Genomic DNA, 15,254 nt, shown 5'->3' with positions numbered 1-15,254 from the left:
GCCCATCACACATTGATTCCTGCCAGGTCAGAGGTGAAAACAGGCAGTTATTAACAGAGCTGGTCCAAAAAAAAAATTTGTATGGAAATTTTTCATTTTTTAAACAGAAATTTGAATACTAAAAAATTTTGGTTTTCAGTGAAAATATTCCAATTTTGGGGTGTTTGGTGAAAATCAAACACTTGTAGCAAAAAAACCCCCAATTTTCCACTGAAAAACCCCTCGTTTACTAGTTTTAAATGAGTGATTCTTTTCAATAAACTCTACAGGAGACTGAGGAGGATGCGCAGGACAGAACAGCTTCTCTGGGGAAGAGTTTGAAGATTTCTACTTGAAAAAAATATTCATTATCGACCGAACTTGTAGGAAATGGGCGGGGGGGGGGGGGGGAGAGAAAGAGAATGAAAAGCAGTAGTTTTGGCTCAGAACCACATCTGTTAAGTGAAATAAAAGCCCTTTCACTTGGCTTGAAATGTCATCAGGCACCTGACAATGACAGCAACACAGTCCCACCTTGTCCCGATTAGCAAAATGCAGAGGATTTTTAACTTTTGTCAGAGGTGTGGTGTGGGCATTCGTCACCCCTGAAAGTCAGCTCACGCTTATTTAGCGGTCCTAAATATGGATAATTTGGGGCTGAGCCTATTTTGCTTCAGTTTCCCCATCTGCAAAACAAAGATCATAAGGACTGACCGGCTCAAGGGCATTGTGAGGTTTAACAACTTTTAAGGATGAAACTTACCCCTGTGCAGAGGGTCCGCACATGGGCTGGAGTTCTACATAGGCCTCACGCTGCAATTCTGCGGGGAGGGGAAGAAATCACCCTAATGTTCAAAGGGCTTTGAGTTCCTCCCATGGAAGGCAGCGAAGAAATACAAAGTATTATTCTGAGCGACCCTCTCAAGCAGGTCGGGAACCCAATTGTGCAATGGGCAGATTAATGCTGCTCTCTTTGGGGTTGGAGGGATCTTTTGTTTCTGAGGAACCAGAGTCAGACATCCTGGACCAGACCTCAGCCATTTTCAGGACCGCAGCAAATGCCAAGACGTCTCTGGGGCCACTCTCACATTTAAGGCACACTCCGGGTTTCAAATGTTTCCCTGGCTTGGAGATTTATGAAGCACTGCTAATCAGTACGTATGAAACACAAACGCCGCTTGTCTGGCACTTGGCGTAGCATTGTCTCCATCACAAGATTTAGTAACAGTTAAGTCTCCTAGCTCAAGGATAGGTTATACTCAGAAGAGACGGCCCTATCTATAACACTTTCTTTTAATGTAGACAGCATTATTGTTTCAATGTTAACCATCTGATTGCTTGATGTACCTGAGGAGAGAAGCAAAATTCCTCCCCATGAACTAGGCATGCTCCCCTATAGCAAAACGCAGCAATGAATGGGCTAAACCGGAAAAAAAGCTCTTCTCTGCTCACTAGCTGGACAATGACTGGTTTTACATCTCCTATTGGATGCTGCTGGCATCCCAGAATAATCACTCTTCAGCTACATGGAGGGGCTAAGGGGGTGTCTACGTTAATTTAAAACTTTCGGCCCAGTCCTGGGAGGGGCTGAATGTCCTCAGTACTCACTGATCCGTGGGAGTTGATTCAATGGGACCTAAAGATGCTCAGCACGTCTTGTGATCAGGCCCTTTCTGTGCAGAGGAGTTTGTCCAGAGTAAGATGAGCTTCCTAGCACGAGTTCCTCTCAGAGACTCACCTGGTGGCCCTGCTGGCCCTCTCTCGCCAGTTTGTCCCCTGTCTCCTTTTGGTCCCGGTGGTCCTGGAAGTCCAACTGGTCCAATTGGGCCTGGGGGCCCAATCTGCCCTGGTAGCCCTGCAAACATTCAAATAGGAAACTTGTTGGAGCTTAGAACACTGGAGTTGTTATACGTGCTTACACATCAGAAAGGAACCCAAAGAGATTTTGAAAGGTACAGCTGACTCAGGGGGAGTTCCTGCTCTGTTTGGCTGGAGCAGAGGAGAGTGGTGTTGACCCCGTGAGTGCCAGCCTACCAGAACACGGGGCAGGAAAGCTCCGCTCACCGATCACATGCTGCAAACAGCAGCATCTGTGCTAGTCAGCAGATCATGCCCATTGGAGTGTTGATTCACAGGGCAGCATGCTAGCCAGTGCCTCCATCCTTGTGTTAATCTAAAATTGGTGTGGCCCCCTTCCCAAACCAGTATACTGACATGGCACAAGGCAGGGGTTTACAGAAGTCCCCCACTCCCTCCTTCGCCTGCTTAATCCAGTCCCAGCCTTTAGTCCCATACAAGCCTAATATGACATGATCCAGTTGGTACCTATGTGAAAGCAGGTACTACACTGACTTCCACTACCACAAAGAGATTGTCTATTACACATCAAAGGAGTGGTATGTCTCCTCCATGCACTTAGTACTTCATTATATCTAATATATGTCCCAGTTAATACAAACATTGCCCGCGTCAAGAAACACGCGTGATTGAACCAAACCCAGCGTGGCAGCTAGATGTTACCCGTTTGTACCACTGAGGAGCGTGCTGAACAAAAATACATGGAGATACTTGTAACATAGTGACCGCAGTTAAGTGAGTTACAGAGCAATTCCTCGGAAACCCTGGGTAAGCAGACAGAAGGCACAGAGAGCAGGGTGTACTTTGTACGCAAGCAGGAAGGCAGCTCGTCCTGCAGGCTCTAAGTTGAGGAAAGGTTGAATGGTTTAAACATCTCTGCTGTTTCCTTTGGGCTGACAAAATAATAATATTGTTTATCACTTATATAGCCTCGTGCTTTAAACACTATGACCGTTCTTGCACACTAATGTAATAGGTGCTTTGTGTGTGTGTGTGTGTGTGTGTGTGTGTGTGTGTGTGTGTGTGTGTGTAAAGCACTGACCAAACACTGCTTAATCCTGAAAGGTAGGTAAATGGTTTTGGCCCCAAAGAAAAGTGACTCGCCTAAGGGCACTGAACAAGTCAGTGTCAGAGACAGGGTTAGAAAAACTCAGGAATTCCTGGCTCCTAGATCTGTGCTACCAGCGGCTTTAGAATACTCAGAAAGAGAGATGCAAGCCACAACTTTGGGGAAGTTTAGTTCTGAATGTTCAGATTTGGGGTATTGGTTCAGGCCCAACTTTACTTGTAAATGTAGCGAATGGAAAACGTAACTCTCAAAACACACAGAGGGCAGGTTTCATTTTCATACACTTTTAAACTGTCAGATAGGGAAATGCCACCCTCTCTCTCCTCTCCACCACAGCTAGATATCAGGAGAGGCACCAGCCCCTCGGACATCGCTCCCAGCTGCCTCTGGAGGGGTGGGTTACATTGGCTGGCCAGGTAGCAGCTTCACAGCCTGTGCGCAAGGGATTGAAGATCTTGCAATAAATGCTGAACACATGAGATCTGCAGCTCCAAGAACTTCAGAGAAGCACTGGAGACCAAATCCTTAGGGTATGTCTACACTATAGCATCATAGCTAAGTTGCTGTAGCTATACTGACACAACCGCATAGTGTAGATGCAGCTACGCTGACAAAAGGGGTTTTTCTGTCGGTGAAGATACACCACTTCCTCCAGTGATGTCAAGGGAAGCATTTTTCAGTTGAACAGCTGCATCTACGTTGGTGGTTGGGTCGGCTGGGGATGTGTTTTTTTCACACCTCTGACCGACGTAGCTATGTTGACCTAATGTTTAAGCGTAGACCAAGCCTGAGTTACCTTTTTGGCAGATGTGGATCCGATTCCCATTCTGGGTATGCAGAGCATACTTGGGGTACAGAGCTCGCGCCCTAAATGCTCATCCAAACTATCTGCATATCTTGGAGAGGTTCACCACAAGAGAACAGGCTTTCAAAAAGATCCCTAGTCCTTCCTTCTTTTATCTGGTTTGTAAATATTGACACACGTATTTTTCTCAAAATGTTTTGGAACTTCCACTGCTTATCCCAGCTGGATCTGGAAACGAAAACAACTGGATCGGATTTGAACGGTTTTTTAAAAATTAGACTATTTTATGCCATCAAACAGAGTTCTGATTTGATTTGAGTGCAGGGCAAAGAGTCATGGAAGGTTTTTCATTTTTCCCCAAACAAGAGTGTTCATCCACAGAACACAAAGGCTTTTCAACGTCTAACAGGGCCAGCCTCGTGGATCTGATACGGGAGTCATCTAACATGACAAGATGATAGATTTGGCAAGCTCAGGAAGGTGTGCCTTGGTCCCTTTAAGGAAAGCAGGGCACTGTAAGCAGCCACTAGACCAAGTACCAAAGCTAACACACACAAAATTCAGAATTGTTGTCACTGAGAATTCCTTCCTGCACAGAGGGAGGAATTAAAAAAAAAAATTGACTGTTTTCAGGCACAACGCACTGAGCTTGGGTCAAAATATGCCCTTGATCATATAAAATGGCCTCAATCATCAAGTTCAACCATTATAATTCAACCCTGTTAACTTCTACAGACTAAGAGCCATCATTTGCTGCCAACAGCCTCAATTGTGCTGTTATAGAAGAGATTTAAAGGAGATGGCACTTATTCCCCTGCAGGTAGAAAGTGCTAATGGAAGGACCAGGAGCTGCAACACTGAGTAAAGTGTCAGACAAATGCTCAGACTGGTGACAAATGGTGTTACCGGCTCAAAAGAGACAAATGCAAAAAAAATAGGATACAAGAAAAGAGAAAACAAAACCGGTGGGTCAGGTCTGTAGCTAGTATAAGTCAGCATAGCTCCAGTGAAATCTTTCGGTGTTGATTTACACCAGCTGAGAATCTGGCTCAATGTATATATCCTTGAAAATGATGAGTGCCGGAGAGGAAGAGGAACATTGTGGCATATTGGCTAGGGCACCAGACTAGGACTTAGAAGATCTGTGTTCTACTCATGGTTCTGCCATGTGACCTTGGCCAACTCTCTGTGCCTCTTTCCTTTCCCATCCTTTGTCTGGCTTGTCTATTTTGATTGGAAACTCTTTGGGACAGGGACTGTCTCTCATGAGGTGTTTGTTTGTATGGTGCCTAGAACAACGATGCCCTGATCTCAGTCAGTGTTTCTAGGCACCTAGCTATTTGTAATACAGGTAAATAATCATCATCAGATGTGGGTTTCTTTTTTCACTCAGTAACACATTTGCTAGCCCCTTTTGCCTCCAACTATCCATCTGGAGCAGCAATTTTATCCCTCCTTGTGCAACTGGTATTCTAAATTCCCCAACATCTGAGGACAGGGGAAAGTCTGCCCTGGGGCGTTAATACCATGCCAACAAGGGAGAGGTAAAACCCAAAGAAGAAACCCAACTTCTCTGCACCTACAGGGCACCACATCCCCACACATCCCTCTCCGGTACTTCCCCCACCCCAAATTACAGGAGGACTCTTTCATCTGAAGCTCAGGATCTGGGCTGTACTGCATTCCTGGAGGCACCATAGATACAGAAACAAACAACATTTTGTGCTTTGAAAGAGGAAAAATAGATATGCCAATCATTTTCTCTTTGGCACTGGCTGCTCAGATGCCTTAGACTCTAATTAAAAGAGCAGAAGGGTGGAGAGGAAATGTAGATGAAAAATACGTCTCCCATTACCCATTAGCTAAAATCTGAGTCTTTTTTTTAATCCTCAGTTAAATACAGGCCTGTTGATTAACGAGCTGATCAGAAAGGCCAGTGATGCAGCTGTCTCAACAGTTCTAATTGCTTTTAAAGGACTGTCTATTCTAACTCCTGTCAGTCAGGGAAGAAAGATCAACCCTAGTAAACAGTAGCAAGTTTTTCTGGATCTTAGCCTGGAAAGGTCTCAGCCAGTCAACACTACAAGGGCATTCTGAACCATTCCCACCATTCAAAGCATCAAACCCAAACCCACTTCTAATGGGAACCACCCTTGGAACAACAATGGCAGTGGCCTAGGCAGGAGGTAACTTCCCAACATTGAGAGAGAACAGGGGAAAATATCATGCCCTTGGACCCCTGAAGTGCAGTAAGGAAATTTAAGTCAGATGGGTGGAGTCTTCAATCTTGTTCCTGGGCAGACACTGATGAGATGAAGTGCAGGTGCCGAGAGACCCCAAGAGCAAAAATAAATGACATGGGGAAGAAGGAATGAGCATCTAATGGACGCTTGGGGAAACGCTGCTTTAATTCAGTTATTGGCAACCGTAGTTGTTGTGCTAAAAATACTTTGCAGCACATATCGTTAGAAAGCCTCCCTTCCCTGTTGTGGCATCCTGTCCAATTATAAACAACGATTACATCTGGTCTGCGTTGGCTGCATCCGTGCACCGAGCCGGCTGCAGCCGTGAAGGGCTGCCATAATAAACTGCTCCGGCAAAAAAGGAAAACAAAAACCAACTCTAGGCTCGGTGGAAGATACAGAAGAACGCTGGGAGCCGGGAAAGCAATTGTCAGACAGGGCCTTGGAAGCAGAAAGTGAGGATCTTGACGTGAGCGTGCCAAGGTCAAAGAAACACATGCTAGGAGATCTGTCTAGCCAAGACGGCTAAGCTGAAGATTTGTTGTAACTTTTTTTTTTTTTGCACACCACGGGAGGGATCATAAAAACAGCCCAAATCGGTTTATGCTCAATTTAAAAAAAAATTGATTGTCTAGTGCCACTAATTTATCATTAACAGAACATCTTTCCTGTTAATACATCAATAGCCTTCCAGCCCAGGGCTCGCTGCCAGAGAGGTGCTACATTCTGAATACAATAGATGAGCATTAATTGTCCTTTCTAGAGTACCCCCAGGGTGTCTCGATTTTTCAGGAATGTTTCATAGTGAAAATCCCCATCCATTGGGTGTAAACATTTTCCTTACAAGACACAGGAATACCTACTGCTCCTAATGGGAGCTTAGCGTCCATGGAACCAGGAGTCAGCTCTTAGTGATTTCTTGGGCCAACACAAACAAACAGTTTAAGAGCAGACCAGTAAAGCTGGCAAAATGGGGCTGGAATGTTTTTTTCCCCCTGAGGTTGGCCGCTTTCTTCCTGGGATGCAGTTGCTCTACCCTGAGGACCATGAAAAGAAGCAAAAAGCTCCTCACTTTATATAATAGCATCCTCACCAATGCAAGAACAGCAACAATGGGCTTTGAGGAAATCATATCCAGCTCCCCTTGACTGGAAGGATGGGTTGGGGGGAGGATTAAAGAGGAGAAATAGGAGGTGATCCTGCAACGTTCCAGAAAACGGTACAGGATTTAGTGTCATTTTTATGTTATGCAGTTCATCTGTAACTCACAGATCTCTTCTTTCAGAGAGAAGGAAAAACGCAGTCCACAGAGCTGTGCTGCACCAGCAAACCGCCTAAACTGTGCACGCGAATCCCACGTTCTACTAGAGTGACAGGTAGCTGCACCCAAGTATACCCTTTTGGGTGTGTGAACACGAGATCTGTGTTCACAATTTAGCAGAGAGAGACCCTGAGCTCTGGGGAAAATAAGATTCACAAATGGTCCTTACAGCTATGACAGGTCAAATCAAACTCCCACATTTGAATAGCCTCCAGCTGTGAGGAAGTGGCTCCAAATCTCACCATCATTGGTTCTACTCAGGGCCGGCTCCAGGCACCGGCCGAGCAAGCTCATGTTTGGGGCGGCAGATTGTACGAGGCGGCATTCCGCCCAATCCTAGGCGGCACGGCCACTTTTTGTTGTTGTTGTTGTTCCTCTTCGGCCACCCTGTAGGGGGCGGCGGCGCGGAGGAGGGGAGCGCCCTGCAGCAAGCCCAGCAGGGCAGCCCGTGTCCTTCCCTCCCAGCCGACCGGAGCGGCTTGGAGCCTTCCCAGCAGGCAGCACGGCCGTTGGGGCCGCGTGGCAAACACCCTGCTGAAGCCCTGGCCACCCCCCTTCTCTCTCCCTCCCCCCCCGCTCCCTCTCCCTGCTTGGGGCGGCAAAAAAGCCAGAGCCGGCACTGGTTCTACTCCATCCCTCCAAGTTAGGCTAAGACTTCTGAAAACACATCTCTGTGGGGTTTGTTTTCTCTTTGTAATGTATATTTTCAACCAGGCTGAAGCTCCCACCGCTTTGCTGCAGGTGCAAAGATAACTGCAGAGGCAAATCTGAGGACCTGGGCCAATAACCCTCCAGTGTGCAACTGCCCTAAGGTAGCTGGAGGCACAAGTGCTGGGACTGGCACCTGCAGTTCCCTGTAGGCTCAAAAACATGGGCACAAATGTCATGGGTGCAATTTACATCTGCCCATCTGAAAACCCTCTCCTACAACTCCCACTGTCTGACCCGATAGCTAGAAAGAACAGGAAATATTTCACTGCGAGTCATGGATGTGCTCAAACCCAAGGCAGTTTCTAAGACCAAGTAAAAACAAATAAAAGCAAGTTGTTCGTCACACAGCGCACAATCAACTTGTGGAACTCCTTGCCTGAGGAGGTTGTGAAGGCTAGGATTACAACAGGGTTTAAAAGATAACTTGATAAATTCATGGAGGTTAAGTCCATTAATGGCTATTAGCCAGGATGGGTAAGGAATGGTATCCCTAGCCTCTGTTTGTCAGAGGGTGGAGATGGACGGCAGGCGAGAGATCACTTGATCATTACCTGTTAGGCTCACTCCCTCTGGGGCACCTGGCATTGGCCACTGTCGGTAGATACTGGGCTAGATGGCCCTTTGTTCTGACCCAGTACGGCCATTCTTATGTTCAAGTTGCACTGAAGCAGCTTATTCATTAGTTATCATGCATAACTCACATTTGGATTTGTACTGGGAATCTGACACTACAGAAGGCAGTCAGAGTGAATGCCTGGCTATATGCTTACCAGCTGGTCCCACCGGCTTCCTCAACACAGTCCCAGGATTTACCAGGGGAATAGCATCTGGGAGCAAGTCGTCGTACCACGTGGCTGTCGTCCTGGTGATTGGCAGGTCATTCTCTGAAGTGGGGGCACGCTCTGCAGACTCGAGCAGAAGAATCTAGACACAAGTCACAGGAAGAAAAATGTAATTGGGCAAGATGGCTCCATACTCCAGAACGCTGGATTCCGAGAGGAACTCAGCCCCGGAAGCTCCCATTGAAGTCAATGAGAGATGCTGGGCAATCGAACCTCTCAGGGTCAAGTCTATAAGTGACTAGGTCCAATTAGTGCACTCCAGGGACTCTACTGTGTGCCCTGAACCCCAATAGGCTTCAGTGTATTGAGATGTTTACAGGGAGGTGCTGAACATCATTAGTATTAGGGGACGGAGCCTTTCACCTCTCTAGGTCACTTGTATAAATGCAGCTCAGGTCAGTAACAACTTGTTGAAGGGAAGCTTGGCGGCCTGTATGAAATGAATTTCGAGGCCCGAGAACTGGTACCAGTGGCAATTTTCAAAATTCTGACATTTGAAGAGGGGAATTTGGACATTTTCCCTGATGTTCAGACACAGCTCAATTATGGAATTTAAAAAAAAAAAAAAGTGGGGGGTGCAGGGGAGGTGGGGAGAACAAAGTATTTTTAAAACGGTGGCAATGTTTCCTCTTTTCTCCACACAGCTCTGCTCAATAGTTAGTCATCTTACTCAAAATGCCAGCTGTATCTGAGTTACGGGACACCACTTCCAAATAATTAACAATCTGATGTTTTCTGGGTTTGAACGGTTTGGGCTATTTAGAATGTAGGCTCCTTGGGAAAGGGGACCATATCTCCCTCTGTGCATTATACAGTGCCAAGTACACGGACATCGCTGTAAATACAATATTACTATTATTCCTCTATGGCACTATAAACAGAGGCCAAGAGGAGGGCCACAGAGTCAGCAGGAATTCAGAGCACTTAGCATCTGGCAGAATCAGGACCTAATTTCCTGGGGGGGGGGAGGGGGAAGGAGGGGTGTCAATCCACCAGATTATATCTCCAGCAGAATTTTCTCTTGAAATACCATGTTGAGGCAATGGCTCAGTGCTGACCTGAGAAAAGTCCTGCAAAGCAACGCAAGTGCCCTTCCCTGTAGCACCACATTTTCCCCTTGTAAATCTCCTAACCATAGAGGGTATGTCAGCAAGCCTCCCAGACTTGGGCTTGCGCTAGTGCTCTGGAAATAGCTGTGTAGTCAGCGCTTTGAAAAGTTGCGGCTGAAACCACCCCCGCCAGTAGTTTAATGGCTCCAGTACCAGGGTGCTGGGGTTGTGGCAGCACCCCCGGCTTGAAGTGGTTTCCATCATATACAGGGTTTACAATTTGGTTCATTGGCTTTCAGCACCCTCACTAGGGAAATTGTTCCAATGTCCCTGTACAGAGTTCTGTGAGATGTGGTGCTTTAGGTTCATAGGGGTTAAGTGTCTCAATCTAAATCTGGCTAGTTTCCTACCCCACCAAGCTTTGTCTGGTTTTGCACCCAAACCAGCTCATTAGCTCAGGTTTTATTCTGTCCTGACTTCCCCTCATGTGATACCATTGGTTTTGTTATAAATGGTATCCTTTCTGCAAGTCTTTTTTGAACCAGCTTATAGAATTGAATAGAGAATTATATCCCTGCAATAGAAGTTATAAAGTTAACCATATGCTTAAAGTCTATCCCTGTTCAGCAAAGCACTTATCTCATAGTTTGCCTGTGACCTGAGTTCAGGGTTCTGTCTCCCAAGAACAGCTAATGAGATTGCAAATAATTGAAGGGCAAGGCAAGAAACCTTTTTCTTCAGAGCTGCCTTGGGTCAAAAGTTGCCATCAACTATTGTTCACAAAAGTAATTTATATTTTAAAACTGTACTGAAATCTCTGAAATTATTTGTGATCATACTAATTATGTTGTCCCCTCAAGGGAAAGTCCTCTGGAACTTAATAGGCATGAAACCAATAGGGTCCTATAGAAGTCACTCTGGGCATCTACAGAATTAAGTCATTGATTTTCTTTAGGATTTTGAAACTGAGCTATGGAACTAAACAGAGAACTGTATCCTTGCTAGAGAATTCCACGAGTTGGTTTTAAACTTCTATAGCAAGGACACTATTCTCCATCAAATTCTGTACGACTGACAGCTCAGCCCTATAGCTGGATCAAAGATTACACAGAATAATTTGCTCAGAGAATGTGATACAATCTGTCCAAGTTATTCAATGAGTACTATTCAACCGGCTCAAGTCTTTGCTATCCAACCTTAGAACTGCTTGGGACTTCTAAGCTGTTGAGTCCTCTGCACCCAAACCAGTTTTGGAAAATGTACTTAGAACTACCGTGCACATCTTAGTGACTGTTAAATATATGCAGTCAATGTGGAACAGTGTGTTCTGGATTATTGCGCTACGCACCTTTAAATCCTTTATAGCATTTATCAGCAGAGCACTCATTCAGAACAGGTTGTTTTAATGCAAAAGACTCCATTGCCACTGTTCTGTGTTGATTATGTGGTAACTCGTTTTTATTATCACCCACAGAAATGACTCGGAACTGTTCCATTCCAGACGTGAACTTCGGTGGAACTCCATCAGCTCCGCTAATAATGCAATGGTACAGGGCCCTAGATGCCTGCCTTTTGCTGTGTTCTGCATACCCTCCTAAAACTGTTCTCCTTGATTAAATGTGTTCCTTTAACATAGCACCTCTAACAAGCATCAGAGCAGTTAGTTCATGTAGAGATCGCATCATTTCCCCCCATGCTGAAATGCAGCATTATCCAACAGTTTTGTAAGGGAAGTACTAGGATAAATGCTGATTCAGGAAAGCACTTAAGCACGTACTTAAATCACAAGTCAATGGGACTTGTGTGTGTTTAAGTGTGTTTTTTTCCTAAACTGAGACCATAGTTCCTTCAAAACTGGAACAAGAAAATAATTGGATGGAAGAAAAAGTGCATCAGGCCCACTGAACTAAATTCTCCCCAGAGCTAATGTAACTGCAGGCTTTGGAGTTAAATTAGGGGTCAGTGTGGCCTCGTTTCTTGATGGTGGTTTCCTGCCTCCCTCTTCATCAACCTAGTGTTCAGAAAGCAAGACACCAGGCCCTGTGAATAATGACCTTGAAGTCAAGGAGGGAGTTCGGCTAGTTCGCGCCAGCAGAGATTCAGTTCCTTCGCACTTAACCTAGCTCCCAGTTTAATTAGTCTCTGCTGTGCCCTTGTCAGACTAATGTGTTCCACAGAACGTTTGTCATTTCTGGCTTTGTCGCATTATTGGCTCCCGCCATGCATTGTACTACATAAATTACACACTTCATCCTTTTTGTAAGTTTAAAAAAAAAAAAAAAAAAAAAAGCATCGTTCTCCTTTATAATTACACCATGACTTTATTATGTAAAAATCAACGCCGCACGTAAAGGCTCAAAACTACTGCAGTCATCTCTTACTTAGCATGATGTAGTTCAGGGGTAACTTCATTGAAGTCAATGGGCCTGATGTTCCTCTTACACCAATGTAAATCAGGAGAAATTCCATTGGAATTTCACCCCAGGGATTAGAGTGAATATTTGCACACATGGGCTGGGATAGTCAAAGAATTTGGGTGCCTAACTCCTCTAACTGCCTTCGGAAATCCCTCCCATGGCACCTTTTACCTAAATCAAGCTGGAATTTGTCTGTGAAAATATTCCTCTACCTTAAAATTTTTTGTGTGTATTTATCATTCCCATAGAACAGCCTTGCAAAAGCATCTACCATCCTAGGCACAGAATTTCCTTGGCAAAAATAAGTTGCATGTTGTTGTGGGTGAATAGAAATGTTCAACGTTACTTTAGAGAAATTTAAATATAATATTATATATATAGGGGGAGGAGGACAGGGCGATATTTTACAGTATAAGTCTGGTTACAGAAAGTGAAGCGCAACATATGCCAGCCACGTGGGTCAGTCTGAGGGTCACAGGCTCAGGGAAAGGATTTCTCATCAAGCCTGATATCTATAAAAAGTGAGGGCTGGGAATTATTAGGCTGTAGGATGAGAGGTTTTTAATTGTCATTCTTAATTATAGTAGTATGTAAGAATGAGAGGTAGGCCAGATCTGAACTTCCCCGAGTGTCCCGATCTGGAGGATAAATTCCGCTTATTAGCAAGACCACAGGAGCCAGTTGTGACATTCACACATGGCTCTTGATCCAAAGTTTGGGATGTTCAGAACTAGGTTTTGGTTCAGGCCCCCCCACACCCCCAGTTAAAATTAGTCATTAAATTGTCCTTTACCCTCCGGGTCATTTGTTTTACATTAATTGAGCTGCAGAAACCTCAGAAACTCCCGTTTTAAGATTTGTACAAAGATGGTTTCAAACCTCATCCTGATTTTCATTCTGGTGAGTAGCAATCGGCAAGATATTAAATGAACTGCTGACTGGCAGGTTGCCTAAAACATTCTTAAAAGTCACAGCATTGTTAGAAAGAGAAATGTGGGATCTGGACCCAGACCCGAGCAACAGAAATCTAAGGGATTTACTTAACTACCTCTTTGTGGGGTGGCATACCAGGCACATGATGAAATGTTCACCACCAGTGTGAGCGACATACAAGATCATAAAACATCACCACTTAATAACAGTAGCACTCACTCTACAGTACCTGTAAGCATCATTGCCATATAACAGAGGAACAGGAATTTCCATTCTTGAGGACTTGTGAGCACTGTTCTAGTACTATATGGGAATATTCAGTCTCTAGTATTTATGACTACTGCTGTGTTACTGTGGGAGCTAGTTTCATTTGATATCCTTCAAGGGAAGAGGTGAACCCCATAAAACATAATTGTCATATGCATTTCTTAAATCTATCCCCCCTCGGAACAGGTCAAGAGCACTTTAACATCTGTATTGTAATTGTCATTGTTTTTTTGTTACTATGGTTCCACATAATTGTACCTAGTAATTAAAAAAAAAGATAGGGTTATAAAAGTGGAGTGTGATATTATATTCTAAATAAATAGGGTGGATTTCATGTAGCAGAAAAAAAAACACTGTATTGGTCTAAAGTCTATACATGTTTAAAAAATTTCCTTTAACCTTTCGCAGACTTCTGGGCAGGGTATCGCCTTACGAGGACTGTTTTCATGCAGAAAATATGCAGATCATTTATCAATCACACAATGAATCAGTCAGACACAGGTTTTGTAATGTATCTCTTTGCATTTAAATCACCGTGAAACGCCACCGACTTCTTAAAAGTAGCGTCAGGAGATAAGAATGGGTTATATCGCCTCGGATCAAATATTGCATTTGAACAATTACCAAAAAATGAGATTAATATCACACTATCTGTAACCCTTGGATAGAGTTTGTGAAAAGATATGGGTGTATAACAGAATAAAACAAATGGGATCCTTTTATGCGATAATACAGATGTAAGTTGTCTGCATGCCTTACAAGAAGAGAATACTCAAAGGAGGCAATAAGACTGCATAGAGCTGGATTCTGCTCTCTCTCACTCCAGTTTTACACCCTTTAGACTTAAGAGATTTAATCAAGATTTACACTGGTGCAGTTGATGACAGCATTCCGGCTCAATGTTTTTCTAACTAGTGGAAAGCCTGTACTATGTGTTAGGGGTAAAAGAAACCCCACTCCCAAAAGGCTGGTCTGGCACAATTGGAATCTGCTCTCATAAAGAGTACCTCTGCTGTGGTCAAATGGTCCCACAATGGTGTAAAACCAGATTAAAAATGAGTTAAGCCAGGCCTACTGCATCTGTTAGTTTTACAATTTTCTCCGCTCTCTGCTTCCTTTCACCACCCATTCTGCAATTGTACACCTTGCCCCCTTTTTGATTCTCCTTCACCCTGCTTTTTCTCCTCTTCCCTGGATCCTTCTTTAATCTGCACTAAACAGATCGGGAACACGATACCTGAGCATGAGTCAAACTTTCAAACCTACAACACATATGAAAAGGAATACCACCTACCTCTGATATAGTGTTTTTCCATCAGTAGAACACAAAGTGCTTTACAAACGAAGGTAAGTATCATTATCCTCATTTTACAGGCCCAAGGTCATCCAACAGGCCAATGGCAGAGGCAAGAAATAGAACCCAGGTGTGCGGAGTTCCAATCCAGTGTTCTAATACTCTCGGCCATACAGCCTTCCATTTGAGTGGGCTAAGAGTTAGCAAAGTAAGATGGTCACCCATCTCTAGACCACATACAACATAAATCAGAGCTGAAATGGGAGAGTTAGGAAAGCAACCTAACCTGACATGTTACACAATTCTTCCTCTGCATGGTCACAATGCTAAACGTGACAATTCTGGACTAGCGCCACTGACAGCATAAGGCATTTTGAGAAAACGAGTGACGTCTATTTCATGCTCTCTCACCCTCCGATAGCATCAAACCATTTTGCCTCAATGACTCCCATGTTTGTTTCTTGGTT

The 15,254-nt window shown here is 44.5% G+C and overlaps 1 protein-coding gene across 3 annotated transcripts in view; it reads right to left on the bottom strand.

The window, feature by feature from the left end:
- COL26A1 (collagen type XXVI alpha 1 chain) overlaps positions 1-15,254 on the bottom strand; it is a 224,097-nt gene that overhangs the window by 31,193 nt on the left and 177,650 nt on the right. For all 3 annotated transcript variants that reach the window (XM_054008486.1, XM_054008487.1, XM_054008488.1), the window contains exons 5-6: positions 8,756-8,909; positions 1,718-1,834 (exon numbers count right to left, since the gene is read on the bottom strand). In XM_054008486.1, coding sequence (XP_053864461.1) covers positions 1,718-1,834; positions 8,756-8,909 — 271 coding nt within the window. The remainder of the gene's footprint in view (positions 1-1,717; positions 1,835-8,755; positions 8,910-15,254) is intronic.

This window comes from Malaclemys terrapin, chromosome 18 (assembly GCF_027887155.1).
Source record: "Malaclemys terrapin pileata isolate rMalTer1 chromosome 18, rMalTer1.hap1, whole genome shotgun sequence".
NCBI lineage: Eukaryota > Metazoa > Chordata > Testudines > Emydidae > Malaclemys > Malaclemys terrapin.
This window is presented reverse-complemented; position numbering and strand designations above follow the sequence as displayed.